Source organism: Bombus affinis, chromosome 11 (assembly GCF_024516045.1).
Source record: "Bombus affinis isolate iyBomAffi1 chromosome 11, iyBomAffi1.2, whole genome shotgun sequence".
Taxonomy (NCBI): Eukaryota; Metazoa; Arthropoda; class Insecta; order Hymenoptera; family Apidae; genus Bombus; species Bombus affinis.
This window is the reverse complement of record NC_066354.1, coordinates 10,867,691-10,886,869: the sequence shown is the minus strand read 5'-3', so window position 1 is coordinate 10,886,869 and position 19,179 is coordinate 10,867,691. Positions and strand designations below refer to the sequence as shown.

Sequence of the window (19,179 nt, the reverse complement as noted above, 5' to 3'; positions counted from 1 at the left end):
TCTATAATTAAATGATATTTCAATTTTTCTACTTTTTTTACTTACTACATCAATCTTTTAAAAGATTTAAAAATAACACTTCTCGTACTTTAAAGCACCGTAACTACAGAATAATTTCCAAATTTCTATTTCGAATAATAATCACGCGGTAAATGAAATTAAAATTTTGCTACAAGATCTTTAATTACTCACCTATTTCTATGTTCGTCACGGTAGATGGACTTTAAGACGAGAGCTCGTAATTCGGTTAGGGTTTCGGATTCGCGTTGACACGATACATTGGAGGTGTGTCTGACCTGATTTTCAGACGCGCCTGTCTGCAAAGACGGCTCATCTACCCAAGTTGTCGGCGCCTTGAAGCACGAGACGATCTCGCTGGTATGTGGCGTGCAGTCGAAACCGCCGCCCATCACTTTCCACTGGACCTTCAACAATTCCGGCGAGCTGATGAACGTGCCGGCCAACAGATTCACGCAAGTGAAGCCGCTCAGCCTCATCACTAGCCACTGGCATGGATCCAGGTTGAACTATACTCCGGCAAACGACATGGACTATGGCACGGTTGCCTGCTGGGCGAAAAACCGGATAGGGGTGCAAAAGACGCCCTGTCTTTTTCAGATCATCGTCGCCGGGAAACCCTATCCCCTTCAGAATTGCACGGCCCTCCAGTCGACCGGTCCGTACGCGTATCGAATGGGTAAGCGACACTGGGAACCCCTCGTTTCGATCTAAACGCCGCTAACTATGTTATTACGTACGCCCGTCATATAGGAGGATACTAGCTCGCACTCGATAGCTTCGTATGCTATGTTCAACAACTTATTTTCCGGTGTTCCCTCGACAAGAGACAAGATGTTCGGTCGTGCGTGAAAACGATCGTAAAATTAGGCAAGCCCTTCGGGAATCGATTGCCGTACGTTTCGAAGGGCTCCTCGGTTTTTCGTTACAGGAAAGCGACACTGGAGATGGGGAATTTTGACGCCGTTTGGTCTTGGTTTACCGAGGAGACACGTTAAACGTTGTTAGGCTACTTTTCCTCGTTTTATGTTCAGTCCTGTCAGGCCGTTATTTCGCAACCAAGTACTTTTCTCTTCGATGTAGATTATAGCTCTTAAGCCGTTGAAGCAGTTTACTATTAAGGTTTCTATTGCGCTTGTTGTTACAGTCGTATCGTAACTCAGATTCAGATTTTAGGCAGACTACCTAATTAAATGTTGCGTTATTTTATGCTATTTAGGTCAGGAGATTGTTTAACGAATAATTTTTGTCGTAATTCTTGTCGTAATTCTCGTAAATAGCTTTTACATATTTTTACAGCGCTCTAGGGCTTTATCTTGCGTGAATACAAAATTTTGCCCGATTTATCGTTTCCTTAGTACCTTGAGCTAATTATCACGCATTATGTAAGATCAGGAAGTAGCCTCATAGCTATGAAAAGAGGCGTACACACATGTGTATACCATAGTTATAACGCAGATTTATCAGGCGAAATAAAATTGTGAGTCACAGCGGTTTTGCATGCAATCCTTTTTTTTTTACAAAAGAATTTGTTTCATCCACGTCCTTCGTTAGAAGATAACATCAGTATGATAAATAATAATAATTCCATAATAATACTGTTGTACAAGTACAGAGTCAAAAACATAAACAAACACATGGAAAATAGTAATTTTTCTAATCTAAATATAAAATTAAATAGATATTTGAATACTTAAGTATGTAAATAATTAAATACAGCGAAGTACAAATAGACTGTTTCAAATTTAGACATTATTCGTTGCTTTTACGCAGCATGATAATTTCCAAAGCGAGAAAGCCACTCGGTTTAGACGACAAATTATTTATATCTTTAAAAGTATTAATTTTTCGACTCATATTCGTTAAGAGCTTTCCCTTTTACGTGGCAAGTGCTGTCTATCCTCGATTTTCTGAATTCTCTTTTTCTCTCGCATATAACAGCGCGGGCATCCTTCTCGAAACCATTCACCACATTTTTCCATGAAATAGGTCACGAGGATTTCAAAGCCACCGAATCGAGGGACGCGGATTGGTTGATCGTCAGATGCTCGGAGGGATTTGACGGCGGTTTGCCCATAACTAATTACGAGCTGGAGGTGTATAGCGAGGAGAACGTTTATCACTTCAATACCTTTTACCTAAACCACACAGAGAGATCCAGCTCGTCCGGTCCGGTTTTTGAGGTTCCTGGTTTAGAGACTGGTCGTAAATATAGGCTTCATCTTTACGCTGTCAACGCAAAGGGTCGAAGCGATCCTGTAGTCCTTGAACCAGTCACGCTCAAAGCAGTCGCTATGTACACCACCGGTAAGTTCTACGAATGTTTTCCTTTCTTATTGACGTCAAAAGTGTGCAGGATGTAAAAATATTCAGACTCTTGCTCACTGGAAAATGTTTCTAGTAAATTTGGTACTTTATTTGGTATTTTACATTATGAAACATATATAATACAAAAGGTAGGTTTGTAATCAAATAAATAGAAAATATACAACACACTATTATATTATCTATAATATTAGAATCATTTCTAACTCGGTTTCTAGCATGTAAGTACATTAATCTCCTAATTTACGAATCATATAGCTTGATGTATTCGCTGAATACGAGCAAAATGAAAAATTCGTGAACTCTCTTCCTTTTCGATTCGATGACATTATAAATGACGATATTATGAAACAAAATTAACGCGTATCTCCAAATGCAAACAGACGTGATCGATAATGTCGTGTTACCCGCAGCAATATCCAGTTACTCGAGCAATTATACGTAACTTACTAAATTGAACGAATTCATTTCCGTCTTAGCCTGTGAAAACCACCGGAAAACTGAAGGGCGAACGTCACGATCATATTCAGCTTGGGGTACAGAAACGGTGAACACGAACGAGGTCCTTTGGCAAGAGGGTACGCGTTCCTGACATTTGTCACGTCTCTCAATTAGCCGGAATTGTATCACGAGTTGAACGGGCCATAGCATCGTATTGCGAGCTTGGTCCGTGCGTTTCACGAGCGCAATTATACGCGTATCCGCGATCATTTCAAGCTCTCTTTGGCCGGAGTCGCCTTTCCCTCTCCGTACGACACGTTTCTTCGTATCCTCCTTTCCCGCGGAGGTTGAATTAAAATCCCATAAAGAGCGAGTCCCTTTCCTCGCTGCTGTCTCATTCGAGGCGCATTTATCGCCTTTAATTTCCATCCTCATGGTTTATTCATCTCGGTCCGTGGACGATCTCGGCTTGTGTGCGCAAACGTTCCCCGCTCTTCTTGGATAGGTATTCGTTCCTGTACATGCACGTATAATGGTGTGTGCGTGGACAGGCACGTTCGCAACACGAGCTCATCTCGGATCTCGGCCTGTATACGTTCTACTGATAATGCGAACCTGGTCTGGGCCGCCTCGAACCTCCAACCCTGTCGTCAACCTTTGCCAACCTCTTCGGATCCGTTTCAACCAGTTTCGCCGAGTCCATGTCATTTCCTCCTAATGTGTCCCGTTAAGAACCGCAGGTTAGTGCTTTTATAAATGCGAATGCTCGTTCTGAACGAAATGAATTCGTTCTGTATTGCTCTGGTTCGTTTGAGTGGCTTTTATTCGGCGAGGCACAGCGATACTTTCGTTTGTTCATTACATTTTTTCATTCACGGTATCATTATGGATACCTTGGTCAGTGAGAATACACTGTTGGTTGTTTGGTGTATCGTTAATTAATACCTCGACCACAACGTCGATGTACCTACTTACGATCAGAAACGTAGGATCCATTTTCCATTCGATTAAAAAAACGTTCATCTATATTATTATGTTCTAATCCTATTTCTCTTATCCGAATTCACGTTATTCGAACGTTCTATCGTCTAGACACCCTACATGTATATGTATGTACGTATGTGTACAATCTGGTTTACGTTTAACAGTAGAAGCATTTGCATAGCATTCTAATATCCCAGACGAAAACGCGTTATGCTAACCGCAGTAACTGGGTGTGAAATAGTGAAGGTGTTTGAGGATAATAGAAATATCGTAATACGACAAGTCCTAGGGATATTAGAAAGCGGGGTAATGCTGTTAAAAACAATGTACATTATGCTAGGAGGTAATTTTTGTGAAATGAACTTTTAATACGTATCGTGTTGAGATTGTACGTGATATTTTATGCGCTTTGAACAATGAAACTGAAAAAGTTGACGTGCCTAAACCTTTTGCATCTTTTCAAGATCTACGAAAGGGTCGAGATAGTACAAGACATTAAGGAGATTTAGATCTATTCGATATAATCCATCGAAAGAATAATTCTATGATATTGTTACAGAATGATACACGTGCAAACAAATTCGGATAATATTTCTTAATATTTTCCTAATTATTATTTACGTAGTCGAAGATTCTATCGGAGTACGTACATACATATTTTGTTTGCAATAATTTTATTCAGATTTCATCATGTGCAGTTTCGTAGTTCCATTGCGTCAATGTTCGTTATTCCGCGTAATATAAAGTATAAGTAATACGATGAGTATCAGGATTAAAGCTTGTCAACGTGATTAATAATGATTTTTTGTAAACGTGAATGAATAAGCGGCATTATCTTATTATACACGTATTGCATTTCATTGTAACATCTATACCCGTTTTTAGATTTTCGCGTTTCATTACAGCTGTTAACGAGATTTCAAGATTTATGTAACATCCACGATATACTCTCGTGAAAATGTGTATGCGACTGATTAACAAATTCAGCAAGTATAAGAATAATATACGCATAAAATGGCACGAAATAAAACGAAAACACACGAAACGAACTCTTTCTGTTCAATCTGATACTTCAAAATTATTCCTTCTGAAACAGTTCCATCTCAGCTAAGTATTTACGTAACGACGATCTCTCCTGGTGCCATTCCCTTTCTTCGCTAATTTCGTTGAAAGTTAAGCCGATGCATTAGGATGTATTTGCTCTGATTGTAAATTGCCTGTAAACGTTAGCCGTACACAAATCAAATTATCTTGGTATATGTTTGTTTCGGAATAAATATGTACACATCTGTACAGGTGCATACGGAGGAACGTGCACATTCGAAACGTTCGTTGGCTAACGAACCGAAGCGTTTTCGGAATGTCAAAAAGCTCGGCCATCGTCGTCAGTGGGCCCGCTTTCCTATTTCCTTCTCGATCTTTGCTACCGGAAGTTCTTCACGTTTCTCTCGTGATCCAATAGCCATCCAAGTTTGCCGGAAATGTCTTAAGGCGCTTTTCCAAGAAAGACCGTGTCGTTGATTCGAATGTTCGTTTCAACGAAAATAATCCTGCATTCTTTCTCTTATTTCGAAAGCAATTCCGAGAATGCCATTCTTTTCATTTTGATAATTGGCGAGGTTGCGTTTTGTATTGAAATATCTTGCCATTAAATATAAATGATGATTTTACAAATTAAATTTCTATACTCTGGTTGCGAGGTATCAGTGTTTTCGAGGTTATACATAACTGATCGAACATAATATTAGATTAATATTTATGAAATGTCGTATTTCTGTATGAAATTTTGTCCCGTCCGCAATTATCAACCGCGTTAAACGAGATTTTGCTGTAAATTATGTTTATTCGTATTTGTATGATTTATCGCAAAGTCGTCAGAACAATATCGTTGGTTACCATAAATAATCAGAATATTTGTGCGTTCTTAAATTTGACAAAGTATTACGAAAGTTAATAAAAACATAAATGTAACGTTTAAGGAAGATTAGATACATACAATTTGTTATTCTCGTTGCGTAGATAATTGAGAACTCGTATGAAAAATAGTTCGAATCGAATTTTTCAATTTTTCACATAACGATCCTTGGACCTTTCACATCTCATGTTACAGGATCTTATAGGATCTTACCGGACTATAGAATCGACCGCAACTGCAATTTCGTTATTCTTTATTTCTTATGAAAAAATATATTATGCTATATTTTAAGCTGTATATTTATATTCATACTCGTTGCAACAAGAAGGAATCGTACAAATATCAAAAAGGATAATTTAAGAAACGACCACCACATCTAGCTGTATGTTTAGAGAATGAATTTTAACAATTTTAACTCTATTCGTCGTCGCGTTCAAGTTACCGTCATTAAGAAAAAGCCAAGCAAGTATGTACTTGCAGATAAAAAGAGAGAAACTTTCGACTTGAATTTCGATCGACAAGCTCTTGGGAAGAGCAGCTGATTAAATCGTCGAGGTTCTATCATAAAATCCATAGGGGCTGGTCGAACGAGTCTTAAATTACATTTCTAATTGCGCGAGCGGAGCGTTGAGATGAAACGTCGAAACTGGCTGCCATTCAATAACGAAATTCAATTACCGAGTGATCGATCTGTAAATTTAAAATCCACGACGATACTCCGTGCTCGATCCGTCGAAAGAAGAACGTTGGTTGGGAAAACCCGGCCGATTGTACGCGATGCGCGTTAACAGTCGTCGGTGCTTTTAACAGCCTCGTTAGCAGCACTGATAACGAGCGCATCGTCCGATTCGCTTTCGACCAAACCTCGTACGTTCGATCGTCTACCTAACGATTGTCTTTTACGCGAGTCACGTTTCCTTCTGTCCGCAGATCGCGGAACTTCCGACGGCAGCATGGACTACAGTCTTCTGGTGGCATGTTTCGCCGGTGGAATAACAGCCGTGTGCATTCTGATCGTCGGCATAACTCTGACACTGTATCGCCGTAACCATCCGATGCAATCGATGAAAACTCACACCGAAGTGGTTCGTTACGGGAATAAAGACGACAGAGTGGTTATAGCGCCGTTGAATAAGGAGGCCAGCGACGAGGTTAAAGGAGAAACGATGAACGATATGGCCGATGACGATCCTGACGTGATTCCAAGCAAGATGGATAAGAGGCCCGATATCTTCGAACCGAATTACGAGACTTCGAAGTCGGACAGAACGAAAGATTTCGGTCATTTGGAGGAGCTGGATTATCCGACGCCCTCGTCGGTCTTGCATACAAAGGACTCGTGGATCTATCCTAACGGCTACGTGAAAAAGGTGGAGAAGAGTTTGAGCCCGTTGCGACCCAGCACGCTTCCTGTCCATCGTAGTCACGATATTTACACGAGAAGTTCGCGTGTCCAAGAGAGCTGTATATAGGCGGTCCTGGTGGTTTGTCGACGATCGTGGCGTCACGACTGATGCTGACCAAATTGACGAGCCGCGACTCGTTCTCCGATACTCACCGATGAATTTTGCTCCAGTATATGAGTTTTAACGTCCGATGCTCGCTTGGGAGATTTTTGTTTGCATCCTATCGTTTGATCGTACAAGTAGCTTCCGAAATGAATGAGATATACGTTGGGAGAAGGTAGACAGTGGATGTGTTGGAGTAAATTTTGGGAATTAATTTAACTTTGTGTAATACCATACGATTTGGATGTTATTAACACATACGTATGGTATGTACCAGTTATATCAGATCGTAACGTATGAAATGCCGGTCCGAATGCTTCATATTCTTCAGTTAGATCGTATCAAGGAGTACATTGTCTGAAGCATGATAAACGCGGACTTAGGTTCTCTTTCGTTGCGCGTATTCTCTGTTGATGATTGCGTTAAAGGTTCGTCAAGATCCTCTTTGTAACGGTACAACGAATACGCGCAAAATTGACATCATTTTTCTTCGTTTCAGGTGAGTTTAATTACTTTGATTACAAATGTGTGTTTCAATCTTGAAATTCAAATTGGAAGCGACAGTTACTCTGCAAAAACCTAACGTAGTTGCTGGTTTTCCAACGAAAATACAGGCAACTGATCGCAATTATAGATGGGTGTAGAAAGGAATCGTTCGAAGAATGACATTTTTGAGACTGGATGGAAACTTTTGAATAGGTTTTATTCGCGTGAAAGAAGGAAAGAACGGACGCGGCTCACAGTTTACTATCCTATCGCGAAACTACGATTGACTCATGCCAAAAACGTTAAGCATGGTAAACGACGTTTGTAAATAGACAATAAGTACCGTTAAGATTCCCTCCTGAACTGTCAAGGTCGTACTCTTATTTTTCACCTAGATTTAAATTAATCGTAAATATAAATGTAAAAAGGAGAGAATAACAGGCGATCATGCAGTGTCTCGTTCGTCACGACGTTTGTACATAGACAATAATTTTTCTTCCTTGAATGTTCGTCTCCCAGTCGAAAGCTTCCCGTACTCCCGATATCCATCGTCGCGTCGCGTTGCGTCGGTACCGTGCTTTCGTGTTGAACGTTGTTTCGTATGAATATTTGGTGTATCGTGTGAGAATGAACGCGTTTCACTGGCAAACGCGTTTATGCTTGGTCAATCAATTGGTCGAACCTTTTAACGAGCATGTAAACGTTTGTATATATGAATAATAAACTTCGTTGTTTAATAACTTGGAAGAGGAATTTGGTTTCTCAAGAATATACCCTGTGACGTTGAAGCAACGATGGAACGTAAGTAAGTAATAGGTTCTCGTTGATTTTGTTGGTAGGTAAACTGCGGTAGAAATCTGGAATATTACTAACTGTACGTGGCTTCTAACAAAATTGGATTTATTTCGCTATGCTGCTTTACCGAATAGCCTTTCTCATAGAAAATGTCACTCAATATCTTTTGGGACGTTCCTTGTAATTTCACTCTTGTCAATTAACTAACAATTAAAGATGTCACTTTAATTATCAATAACAGCACAAGTAATTACTCGAAAACTAAGAGAAACTGATCGATGGTTCTAATATAATTGCCTATAATTAACTTTGTACGTAACCTGAAAATATCAAATACGAAAGTCAGCCGATTTATAACTCGTAACGTTTGCGAAACTCTATCTTTATCGATGAGGTGCAATTTTTTAAATTTCGCAAACACGAGTATACGGTTTCTCAGCCTCATGGCCGACGTTAGTTGATACATGGCACAGATAAAAGCTAACTACAACCGGATTCGTAATTGGTTACTCTTCGCTTTACCGTACAATCGATTTCTACTACTTTTTGATCTATCTGTTCCAAAAAAAAGCGACATATTCGAAGCGTCGCGTCGTTTCCTAACTCTGGACACGACGCGGAGGACATCGAATTGCGCTCTCCGCGGAATCACAACGAATACGGCTTTACATAAATTCCAACTGCAATTCCAGTTTGACAGCAGACTGTTTCTCTTCCATTAACTCTTCGACGTTTGGAATACTGTTGACTGATTCTGGACGCATAGGCAGTGATTTGCTGGGCCGGCTGATATTTCAGTAAGCCGCTTATCCCTTGCCGCGGATCTAGAGATCTCTTGCAGCGGCTCGTTTAACGTATACCATCGCGTACACGCGATTCATGCAGCACAGATTTCAGTGCACACGTGGCTTGACATTGCGACGGAGATCTAGACGACGATGGCCAACGATAAATCACATCGTTAGGACAAGACTGCTCCTAGCGAATCTCGTTTCACGCTACCTGGAAATAAACTACCGGTAATGTATTCCTTCCGCAGACACACGTCAGTTGACCGTACCGTACGACTTATCGTTAGCGGCATTATGATGAAAATCTAACGAATAAGGATAAAAATTGCGAAGAACGTTCTAGATTTCGTAGAAAGAACTTTTAAATAGAACGATGTTGTTTTGTCGACAACGCGAATCGAGCTGATGGGATTAATTAATTTTTCATGATAGCAAATATACGATTAAACACGGAATATGCATAATTTATGTTTTCTATACGGATATTCGAGAAATCATTTGTTCGTTTCTCTTTGTTTCGTCGGCGATTCTCTTACGTAAAGCATGAAAATAATTACTTTTTCTTTCAACTTATTAATTTCACTGCTAAACAGATACCGCGTTCGAAATTTTTACAGCGTAACTGCACACTCTGTTGGGACGAAACAATCGATCATCCTAACAGTTTATGAAACTCATTTAACGCAATTCGTTTTATTTTCAACTTTGCTTTCTGTTGTAACTTTATTTTAAATTTTCCTCCGCTAATTTATCATTGCGAAGAAGTTCCAAATAAAGTATGATCCTCGATGTATTTACTTATTTATTATTAATTTGTTATTTAGTTATTTAGTATTATCTATCTTATACGCCAATAAGAAAAAGTAATACATTTCTCAAGATGGATTAAATCAGTGTTTGCGTTATAATAAATAATATTCCGAATATGAAAGTGGTGAATTTCAAATATAGTAGTCCGAACGACACACGAGTACGTCTAAGATTCGACACGATTCCTCATTTTTTCCATTAGTGATCGTATAATAGAACATTCGGATAAAATGCTCGGTCACTGCAGGTTTCACAGCGATTAAATATTTAATTATTCTATCTTTTGGTTGAAATATTTTTAATTCATTCGTCTTTCGTACCTCGCCATTTGTTGCACCAGAAATACAAAAAAGAGGTCAATAGATAAACTTTGACCGATCGATGCGAGAGGATGTTAGACAAAATTGGAACAAGCTGTGGATCCAAAATACTAGAATTCCTCTTAGGATACGTTCTCCTTGTGAAACGAGAGAATTCCCGTTGTTCTTCGATGTTTTATATATGGCCTGATCGAAAGAAGACATCGGATGTCAATAACTCAAACATCCTGTGTATCCAACTACTGCCCTCACGAGATATTCCTGGATCTCCGTGAGTAACTGGCCAACCTTATAACCTATGTGCTTATCACCGATTCGTGACAGTATTTTCAGCGCGAACCGAGACGCTGATACGGCGGCCGTTTCTTTCGTGCTCCTTCCAAAATTTATGACGGACGCCTTAACGTTTGGGCGTCTCGTAAATTCTGTCCGTTCTCGCCGAGAACACAAGACGCGTATTTTCTTTTCGAGAGAACGATTTTCGCGATTAGTCGACGAAACTCCGTGGAACATTTTTGCCTTATACGCGCATAAAAAATGGACTGGAGACTAAGAAATGTTATATCATGTTGTATTACATTCGCTAACGTTAGATCGTAATACAGAGCGTTAGAAGACGAGTACTAGTAAGACTTTAAGAGCTATTTTTGAAATATGATTTATTCGATTTAATTTCTTGTTAGAATAGTTTCATCCGCCCCTAAATGAATACAGATTATTCTAATCGCACGAATCGTTCTATCGTATAGGCGTCTCTTGATTTTAATTTCGTACTACGCGCGTACTTCAACCAAGAACCATCGAAGTGTGAATGTTAGGAGGAAAATTACGGATAGACATACGATGAGTAAATTCTTTTAAATTGCTCGTGTCACGTACGAAGCTTGCTATAGCTTTACATTACTCTGTCATATGTACAACGCCGTTGTAGATATATATTTGACTCTGTTTCTGTACTTCTCAATTCATGTTCTGGAATTGTGAATTGAAATTCGTTCGAGGTACTTTGAAAGTGTAACTTACCGTGACTAGGGTACAAATGGCGTTTGGACAATAGGCGAAAGGAAACATGAAAACTGTGCCGGACGTTCGAGATATTTCGCGGTCGTTGGTTTGGAAATTTAATAAGAAACGAGAAGGAAGGGGGAGTAGAGAAAGGGGGACCAGACCACCGGGCTGTTCGCCTGGTTTTATCTTCGTTTCCGTGTCGTCGCCTTCTCCTTTTTGCGCCCCGTAGATCCTACGCGTCGTCCATCGTGGCGGAAGACTAATATCCGCATTAAAAATTTAATTATAAAGCAGTACCGAGCGATTCGCTTCTGCCTCGGCGGTCGCAACGGGGATGACGTCTTGATTATGGTCATTAGATTATAACGAGCCAAGCTGTTGTTGCGCGGACGTCCTGCTGATCCAAAGTGTCGAATATGGTGGTCGAACGTTGTCTACGAATCGTCGAGATGTTGTTTTCGCGTGATAAGTTTCGCGTAACGTTGTATTAAAAGTAGTTTAAATACAATTGGTTCGTCGTTTCGTTGGTAAAAGAATTTAAGCAGGTTATCGCTTATACGTTAATAATTCACGATATTTTAATACGATCGAAACAGAACGCTTCAATTTTCTTCTAATTCCTACGATATTCGTATTTCCTTCGATAACGTATTCCTACGATAATACGTTAACTATAAAATATGAAATGCTTAGCTGGCGTCTCCTTTAATTAAGAATTCAAGTAGTTGAAATGTTCCTTCAGAGGTCGACATAAAACGAAATTGCGAGGAGCACGTCGGTAAAGTTGTATTTCGAATATTTAAATTTACAACTCGCTGCTCACAGGCCAACAAACTCGCGATTCGTAATACGATCGAAGTGTAAGCTCTCGTTAACTGTAATTCATGTTCGATATCCATCGCCATGAACCGGAAGCAAGCTCACCAAAGGCCTAGAACGAATTTCGCATGCGCGTGTAAATTAGAAACATCGGAATATTATTCCCCCGTGATATCTGCGCTTTTATCGTGTGTTTTTACAGCAGAGAATCACGTTGCTTACTGTGTAACGCGATATGAAAAATTTCGCAGAGTAAAGTCGATCCTTTTTACTTCGCGGAATATAGTACTTCGGCAACAGTATCTGAACTTTACCGCCATGTATCTCTGTGTATTTTTCTGCTGATGAGGAAAAATGTTGTCAAATAAAAATCGCTTCGATACAGCGCGACATATCGCCAAGTAACTTCTGCTTTTCTTGAAAATATTAAGATCGTTCTGTTGTAGCCGTTTCTTTCAACTACGAGAACGCGATGTTCAATTTTCTGTTGTTTAAACTCGAACGTATTTCTTTCTTTTCGTTCGAAGCTTAGAAATGTATCGATTTTGTTGCAAGCAGTGACATTATATTGGGTTGTCTGGAAAATTCGTAAGTAAATTCGAGAAAATTGAAGGGTCATCTATTTTGGCGAAGTTTACGTTTCATCGAGTAACATAGACAGCTTTTGTTTCAGTGTCTGAATTCTTTCTGTTTTCGATAATATTTCTCGGATTAGATTGATTGTTATTACATAAATCTTTGGAATTTTCCGCTGTTTTTCTAAGACGAAGAAAAGTTTTATGGTAGAAAAGTTAAAAGTAACCATTTATTTTATAATACTTATATATATTTTTTCTCTTTTGTTCCAATTCGAAGATATCAAATTGCTCAAAATTATTGATACGACGCGTCACATTGTTATACAACGTTCGATTAAATGTTTCATCGTAATAATCGAAAACGAGTAGCTATACGCGAAGATCCACAGACGATACGCGATAATAAACATTGCAGGAGAAGGAATATCGCAAGCTCGCGAGCTATAAAAGCGGAAGCAGCTTCTCGATTCGAAATAAATATTTTTCGCAAAGTTGAAACGTTGCCAAGGAAAACCGAACTAAGTCCGCCCTTTAGGTTAATAGTTCCGCAAACAAAAATTTATAGAACATTGTTTATTCAGAATCACTCTAACGATAAGAGTGATTTCACACCGGCCAAAGAGCACCGTGTACACTCATCCTTCAATCTCATTTCGCGCTCAGAAATTCCTGATGGTTTCCGAGGCAACAGGGACTCACCGATCCTCATCAAAATTTCAAAGGGCAACGTTTTCGACCCATCACGCTCGTAAATTCCGCGCGTTGCACGGTTACGTCATGCTCGAAGGAGATTTATCTCTTCATCGACGCAGCTCGATTCGAAACTTCTCTCTACTCCGTTCGTAAGGATTTGTATCAACCGAGAAAGAGTGGTCAGAGAAGAAAGGGCAAGGATGCACAGGGGAAAACTTTCTTTCTCCAACCAAATAAACTTCGACGTCGACGAGCGAAAAAGTGTATTGCCGAGGTTGAACGCCTCGTGAGGACAGTGGCGTGGCACCGACTTTCCAAATCGGGAATATCGGAGATATCGTAAAATTTTATAACATCGTGCCTTCGTCTTCTTTCGTGGCAATTTGTCTGGATATTTTCCAGCAAACCGATATCTCTTATAAGCGAGTAATCTTCGGAAAGTTAATTCAGCAAAAAGATTTATGCCAACGTGTATCGTCGCTGGACTGGGGCGTTCACGCATTTATGGAAAATTTAAAGATTCAAAAATTTGCAAAACGAGCGTAACGCGAAGAAATACGCAAATCGATAGATTCGACGAATGTGTTCCCGTGCTTGTGCGTTTGAACGAAAAGATTTACGAAGCACGACGATAAGTTCACCAGCAAAATTCGAGTTGGCCAAAATTCAATCCTTCTTGTCGAAAGTTTGCTCCTTCGATACGATGTTTGCTATTTTTTCAGAGTCGAAGCGAACTAAGATCGACTAGACGACAAGAACGTTCTTGTCCTCGTGTTTCGGCCTATTTCGTGTTAATTTTACCAACTATCCGCAGCGATTTACATAGCGATGTAAGATAATTACGCCGGATTCAAAGGGTGTAATGGAGTAGTGGTTTTTCTACGCCCTGCCGCGTTTCGTATTAACCGCTTTGTAGAAGCAACTCAAAAGAGCTCTTCACGGTCTGACACTGACTGTTCGTTTCGCAATTTATTGGACGTTTTCGCTCCGTGTTTTACGTTGGCTACGCGACTACCACGTGCGATTTATTCTCCGCAACTTTGGTTGTTCGAAGTAATGAGAGCAAATTGCTGGTCCGTGAGGAAAAGAAAAACAGGGAACAAAGCAGGGTCTTTAAAGTAGAGCAGCTATATCTTCGGTGTTATTCGAATATTGTTCCATCATCTGGATATCTCGAAGGGTTTCGAACGTCTTTGGTATATTATGTAATATGGTAGCCAAATATTTTATATTTATTAATGGGTTTATTGGGTTTTAGAAGATTTATATATACGAGGCAAGTAAAGAATTTACGGTTGTACAGTGTGCAGTAGACTACCATGCTAGAATTCAACCTAATGAGAAGAATTATATGTAATTGCGGAGAAAAACTTTGCCAAAGCGAGCAGTACGAGTTCGGGACCGTGAGTTACTGATATTCTTAAACTTATAAAGATGTATTTAACATTCTTTTGCTTCGGTAAGTTTTTATCGACTCGCATCTTTTTATATTTTTGAAGTAAAGAGAAACCTTTATTTATAAACTGACAAATTTATAGTAAGTATTTTTCAAAACTAAAAACAACATCGACTGATGGAATGAAATAATAACGACATAATTCTGCAATTGTGTTTAACAGCAACGTAATTTTTGTTATCTTATTTTTTTCATCACGTTTGTGTTAATCGCGCGTATTAGAGTAAAAGAGGTCCTTCGCACGAGAATACAGTCGGGTAACTATGGTACTGCAAATAACATAATTCTTCCTTAAGCGGACCTAGTTATATAACATTTCTTTTTAAACGAAACATTATACTTCTTTATTCCGCGTTTAATTTAACATTTAATAACGACGTACAATTTAAAGACACGCGCGTAGCGAAGCGATTCTAATTCATTCGCCATCCTTTCTCGCTTATTTCCTTTTTGGTGGAATTTTGAAACACAGGTACCGTGCGCGCTTTTGAAAATATGAACGCAACTCGAAAGAAAAGAAAAAGAGGAAAACAGGGATAATATATACGCGGGGCAATAGACATACTTTTAAGGTTACGCTTGAACATATCATGAATGCATTTTACATTTATTTTACTGGACCGTAATCCTCGTACTCGAGACTTTTAGTCCTGTATACGCGAATACTTGCAGGAAAAATTCCATCTCCTTAGTTTCCACTAAGATGCAACGTCACGTCGACAAATAGAAACCTTTACGTGACTACGATTTTAACACTATATAACGTACGATAAACATTCTACGACATACGCGTATCTTAAATTTCAATTTCGTGTCCTACGCCCAAATCGCAATTTTGCATATTTCCAGGATTTCCAACTTTTAGATCTATCAAAAGGAAATAAAGTTCATTTACCTAAATATCGTCTCGTTTTTATTTATTTCTCAAATTATTATCTAGTAACAGTGACGTAACTTTTTTGACGTTCTAAAACGTAGAGCGTAAATATAAGCAGCGCGACAGCAGAGTATCGATAAAATCGTTCTTACACGTTTGAAAATTAACGGGTGGTTTTATCGAGCAATGATAAGAAGATCTGGTTAAATCAATTCAACCAAAGATGTCAATTATTTGACATATTTTCACAATCGAAAATTCAAATCGATGCGCCAAATGCGGATCGGAATTTATAACGCTGAAATTATAGCGACATTAATAGACGCACTATAATCCTGCCTATTCACTTGTACAAATAGGTTTAGTAAGCGATCCACAGCGTCGCTCTTACTACGACATACATAGACTATGCACGTACTATGGCGATGATGCTATCTATTCGATAAAAAATTCAATGTAATTAAAAATCGCAAAAATTGTGAATTTCTTTCTTTCGTATAATCTTTTACTCTTACTTATTTACTCGTTTATCGACTTATTCATTCATTTTGGAAAAATTGTAACACACAGCGAGCGGTAAATTGTAACGTAAGAGGAATATAGGAAAAATAATAATACATCGTATATAGTTGTATTCCATTTATAGCCATAATTTGTTTAGTAGCATGCAAATTAATTCCTTAGAAATTTAAATTAGTTTAATAATACCGAAGAAACGGTAGCCACGATAACTCTGTGACTTTTGTACGCGTCGATTATTTTAGTCTCGGTACTAGTATCACCATCGTTCCGAAGCTGGTTACAAATCAACAGTATGCTGTTCGGACACACGTATCAAGGCGTAAAATTTTATGCCATCTCCAAATTATTTCACGCGATATGTTTTAATTACGAACAATTATAGTTCCTTTTAGACGAAAGTATGCGTCGGAAGAATCCACCTACACGGGACAGGAATAAGCGCTCGGTAACAAAAAGGAATACAAGTAAGCGAGCACGTCATCGTGAACGTGTTAACCTTTCGAAGTTCCAAACTTTTGTAATGGTAATTATAAAAGTTTAAAAATAATCAGATGACGTCAATATTTAATCGGCGATAATTAATTAGTCGTTATTCTTAAGTCAGGTCGATATTGTACATATATTTATAATTCTGGATTTGTCTGCTTCTTTAAATAAAAATTTACCTAAAGGTTAATTTATATCGACGTTTAACGGTGTTCTGTTTCTCAGCGTGGTTTAATTAAATACCGTGTAAAATGTGAGTAAGGCTAGAATTTACTTTGCTTTTAAAATATGTATCTTTAAACTTTTACGTGCTAAGCTATAACACGGAACTGCAACGTCATAAAATATTTTATGCGCTTCCCCTTTTGTTTTTCTTGACATATTACCGCGAAAACGAACGCAGGTTTTCTATTATATTTTAATGCACACGTTGTTCGGTTCGTATTCCTATCTTATTAAACTATCTTTATTCGTCAGTATAAATTCTTGGAACGTAATAGCGCCACCATTAAATGTACGAGTTCCGTACCGTATCGCCGATGTACGACTTCATTTTCCGTATGTTTATTTCAAATGCAAATTTAAACGCGATATTTATACGATGGAAAATTGAATAGAGAAAATTAGATGAAATATATTTATTCCCAGTCATACTTTTACGCGTATAGATAATTTATAATTTCACCAACTAATTAATGTATTTCATTATATTTTATTTGCTCCGAATAATTTTGTTAAGCTTAATAGCATAAATTATGATTCTATGTGGAGTACAGCAAAATATTTGATTAATGCTATCTCGTTAAATGATTCGCCTCAACGAATTAAAATAACGAAACGTTATTTTATGAGATACTTATCAACCATTCGTTTGCTTTAAGAGTAAAGAGGAGAAACTCGTTAATAAATGATATTAGTTTCAAATTCTCTCTAAAAAAAATTTTCAAGCAAATAACAACGACGTCGATACACATAAAGCGTAGAGATATTCGCATTAAAGTGGAGCGAAACATTCCTAAACCATCGTATAACGATTAATCATCGCACAATTAATACAATTGATACAATTGATACAAGATCAAAATATCTATCATTACGATGTTGCTCTATTCGTTCGTTCTCGTCAAAAAAGCATACGTTTAAACATTCGCTCGGATCGATACGCTTATTCATACCCTGCGTCTCTTACGACTCGATGCACGCTCCTTTTCCACCTTACGCGAATTCGAAGAACGTCAGGACGCGTAACGCGTAACCATCTACTCCGGAGTCTTAAGAAATTGTCGAGAGAATCGTTTCGCAAGACGGAGGTATCGCGGTGTTCTTGTTGGAAGCGCAATGTTGAGGCAGTCGGCGAAAAATGTGCGACAAGGTGACAGGAAGGGTGAAGGGGCTGGAAATCACGGTAAAAGGGGAGACAGAAGGGCGTAGATGCCGATGGAAGGGTGCCAGGCTGAAGTAGTCCGGCACTTTACGAAATGAGATACACCCACGCCTATAAAAAGCCAACCACACCTATGTGTACGCGATATACCAGCCCTGTGAGCTGCCGCTCAAGGCTAGCGATTTCAATTTTCAATCGCCATCGCAATGGAAAATCATCGACGGTCTCTCGATTGCTGACGGTCTGCGAGCTGAATCGTTTCATCGTTCCGTCTATTTTCTTCGTGGATCGTCGATTTTCCTCGTGCGCGATGCGGCGGCGGAGACGGCGTAACGTCGAAATAGAAGATTCGCTAGAATTAAATAAATAATTAAACGATTAAATAGAATGTATTTGTTTCACGGGGGATATATAAATATTTATAAATAATACTAGGCTCTTGGATTTTCGTCGCGATCAAAAATAGGATAACGTACCTGTGCATAAACGAAAAAGATAAGAAACGTCTAATAATAAATGAATAATTTCTTCCAGTGACTAGATCATGTTTCAGAACTTGAACGAAAGTCCATTTACGAGTTGGGTATCCTTCCTACCTCTTCGTTTATTTGCTTCTAACGATTTCTCCTGGAATATCTATCCTCATAGACCGGCTTCTAGATCCGATATTTTCACCCTTTTCTTCAAGCCACCTAAATCTTTCCTGTGACTTTACATCTGGGAATCGAGCGTTAAACGGCTGGCAAGAATCAATAATTTCGGTATATAGGGTGTTTCACAACAAATGCATAAAATTGTAGACCCTAAACGTAGATCCTAAAATTGTGAAAGGATTTAGTCGTAGGAAGATTCTACTCTTTTTGTGTATTATAATACTTAACTTTTAAAACTCTCAGGTATATCTAGCTCTTGCTATATCTACTGGCGAAGAAACCGTACTTTCGATAGAATGTTCAGGAACTA

At 38.7% G+C, this 19,179-nt stretch overlaps 1 protein-coding gene across 2 annotated transcripts in view; it reads left to right on the top strand.

The window, feature by feature from the left end:
* The window catches only part of LOC126922193 (hemicentin-1-like), a 101,192-nt gene extending 92,768 nt beyond the window's left edge, over positions 1 to 8,424 (top strand). For both annotated transcript variants that reach the window (XM_050734548.1, XM_050734547.1), the window contains 3 exons: positions 308 to 697; positions 2,008 to 2,325; positions 6,614 to 8,424. In XM_050734548.1, coding sequence (XP_050590505.1) covers positions 308 to 697; positions 2,008 to 2,325; positions 6,614 to 7,155 — 1,250 coding nt within the window. In that variant the 3' untranslated portion in view covers positions 7,156 to 8,424. The remainder of the gene's footprint in view (positions 1 to 307; positions 698 to 2,007; positions 2,326 to 6,613) is intronic.
* Positions 8,425 to 19,179: the final 10,755 nt, after the last annotated feature.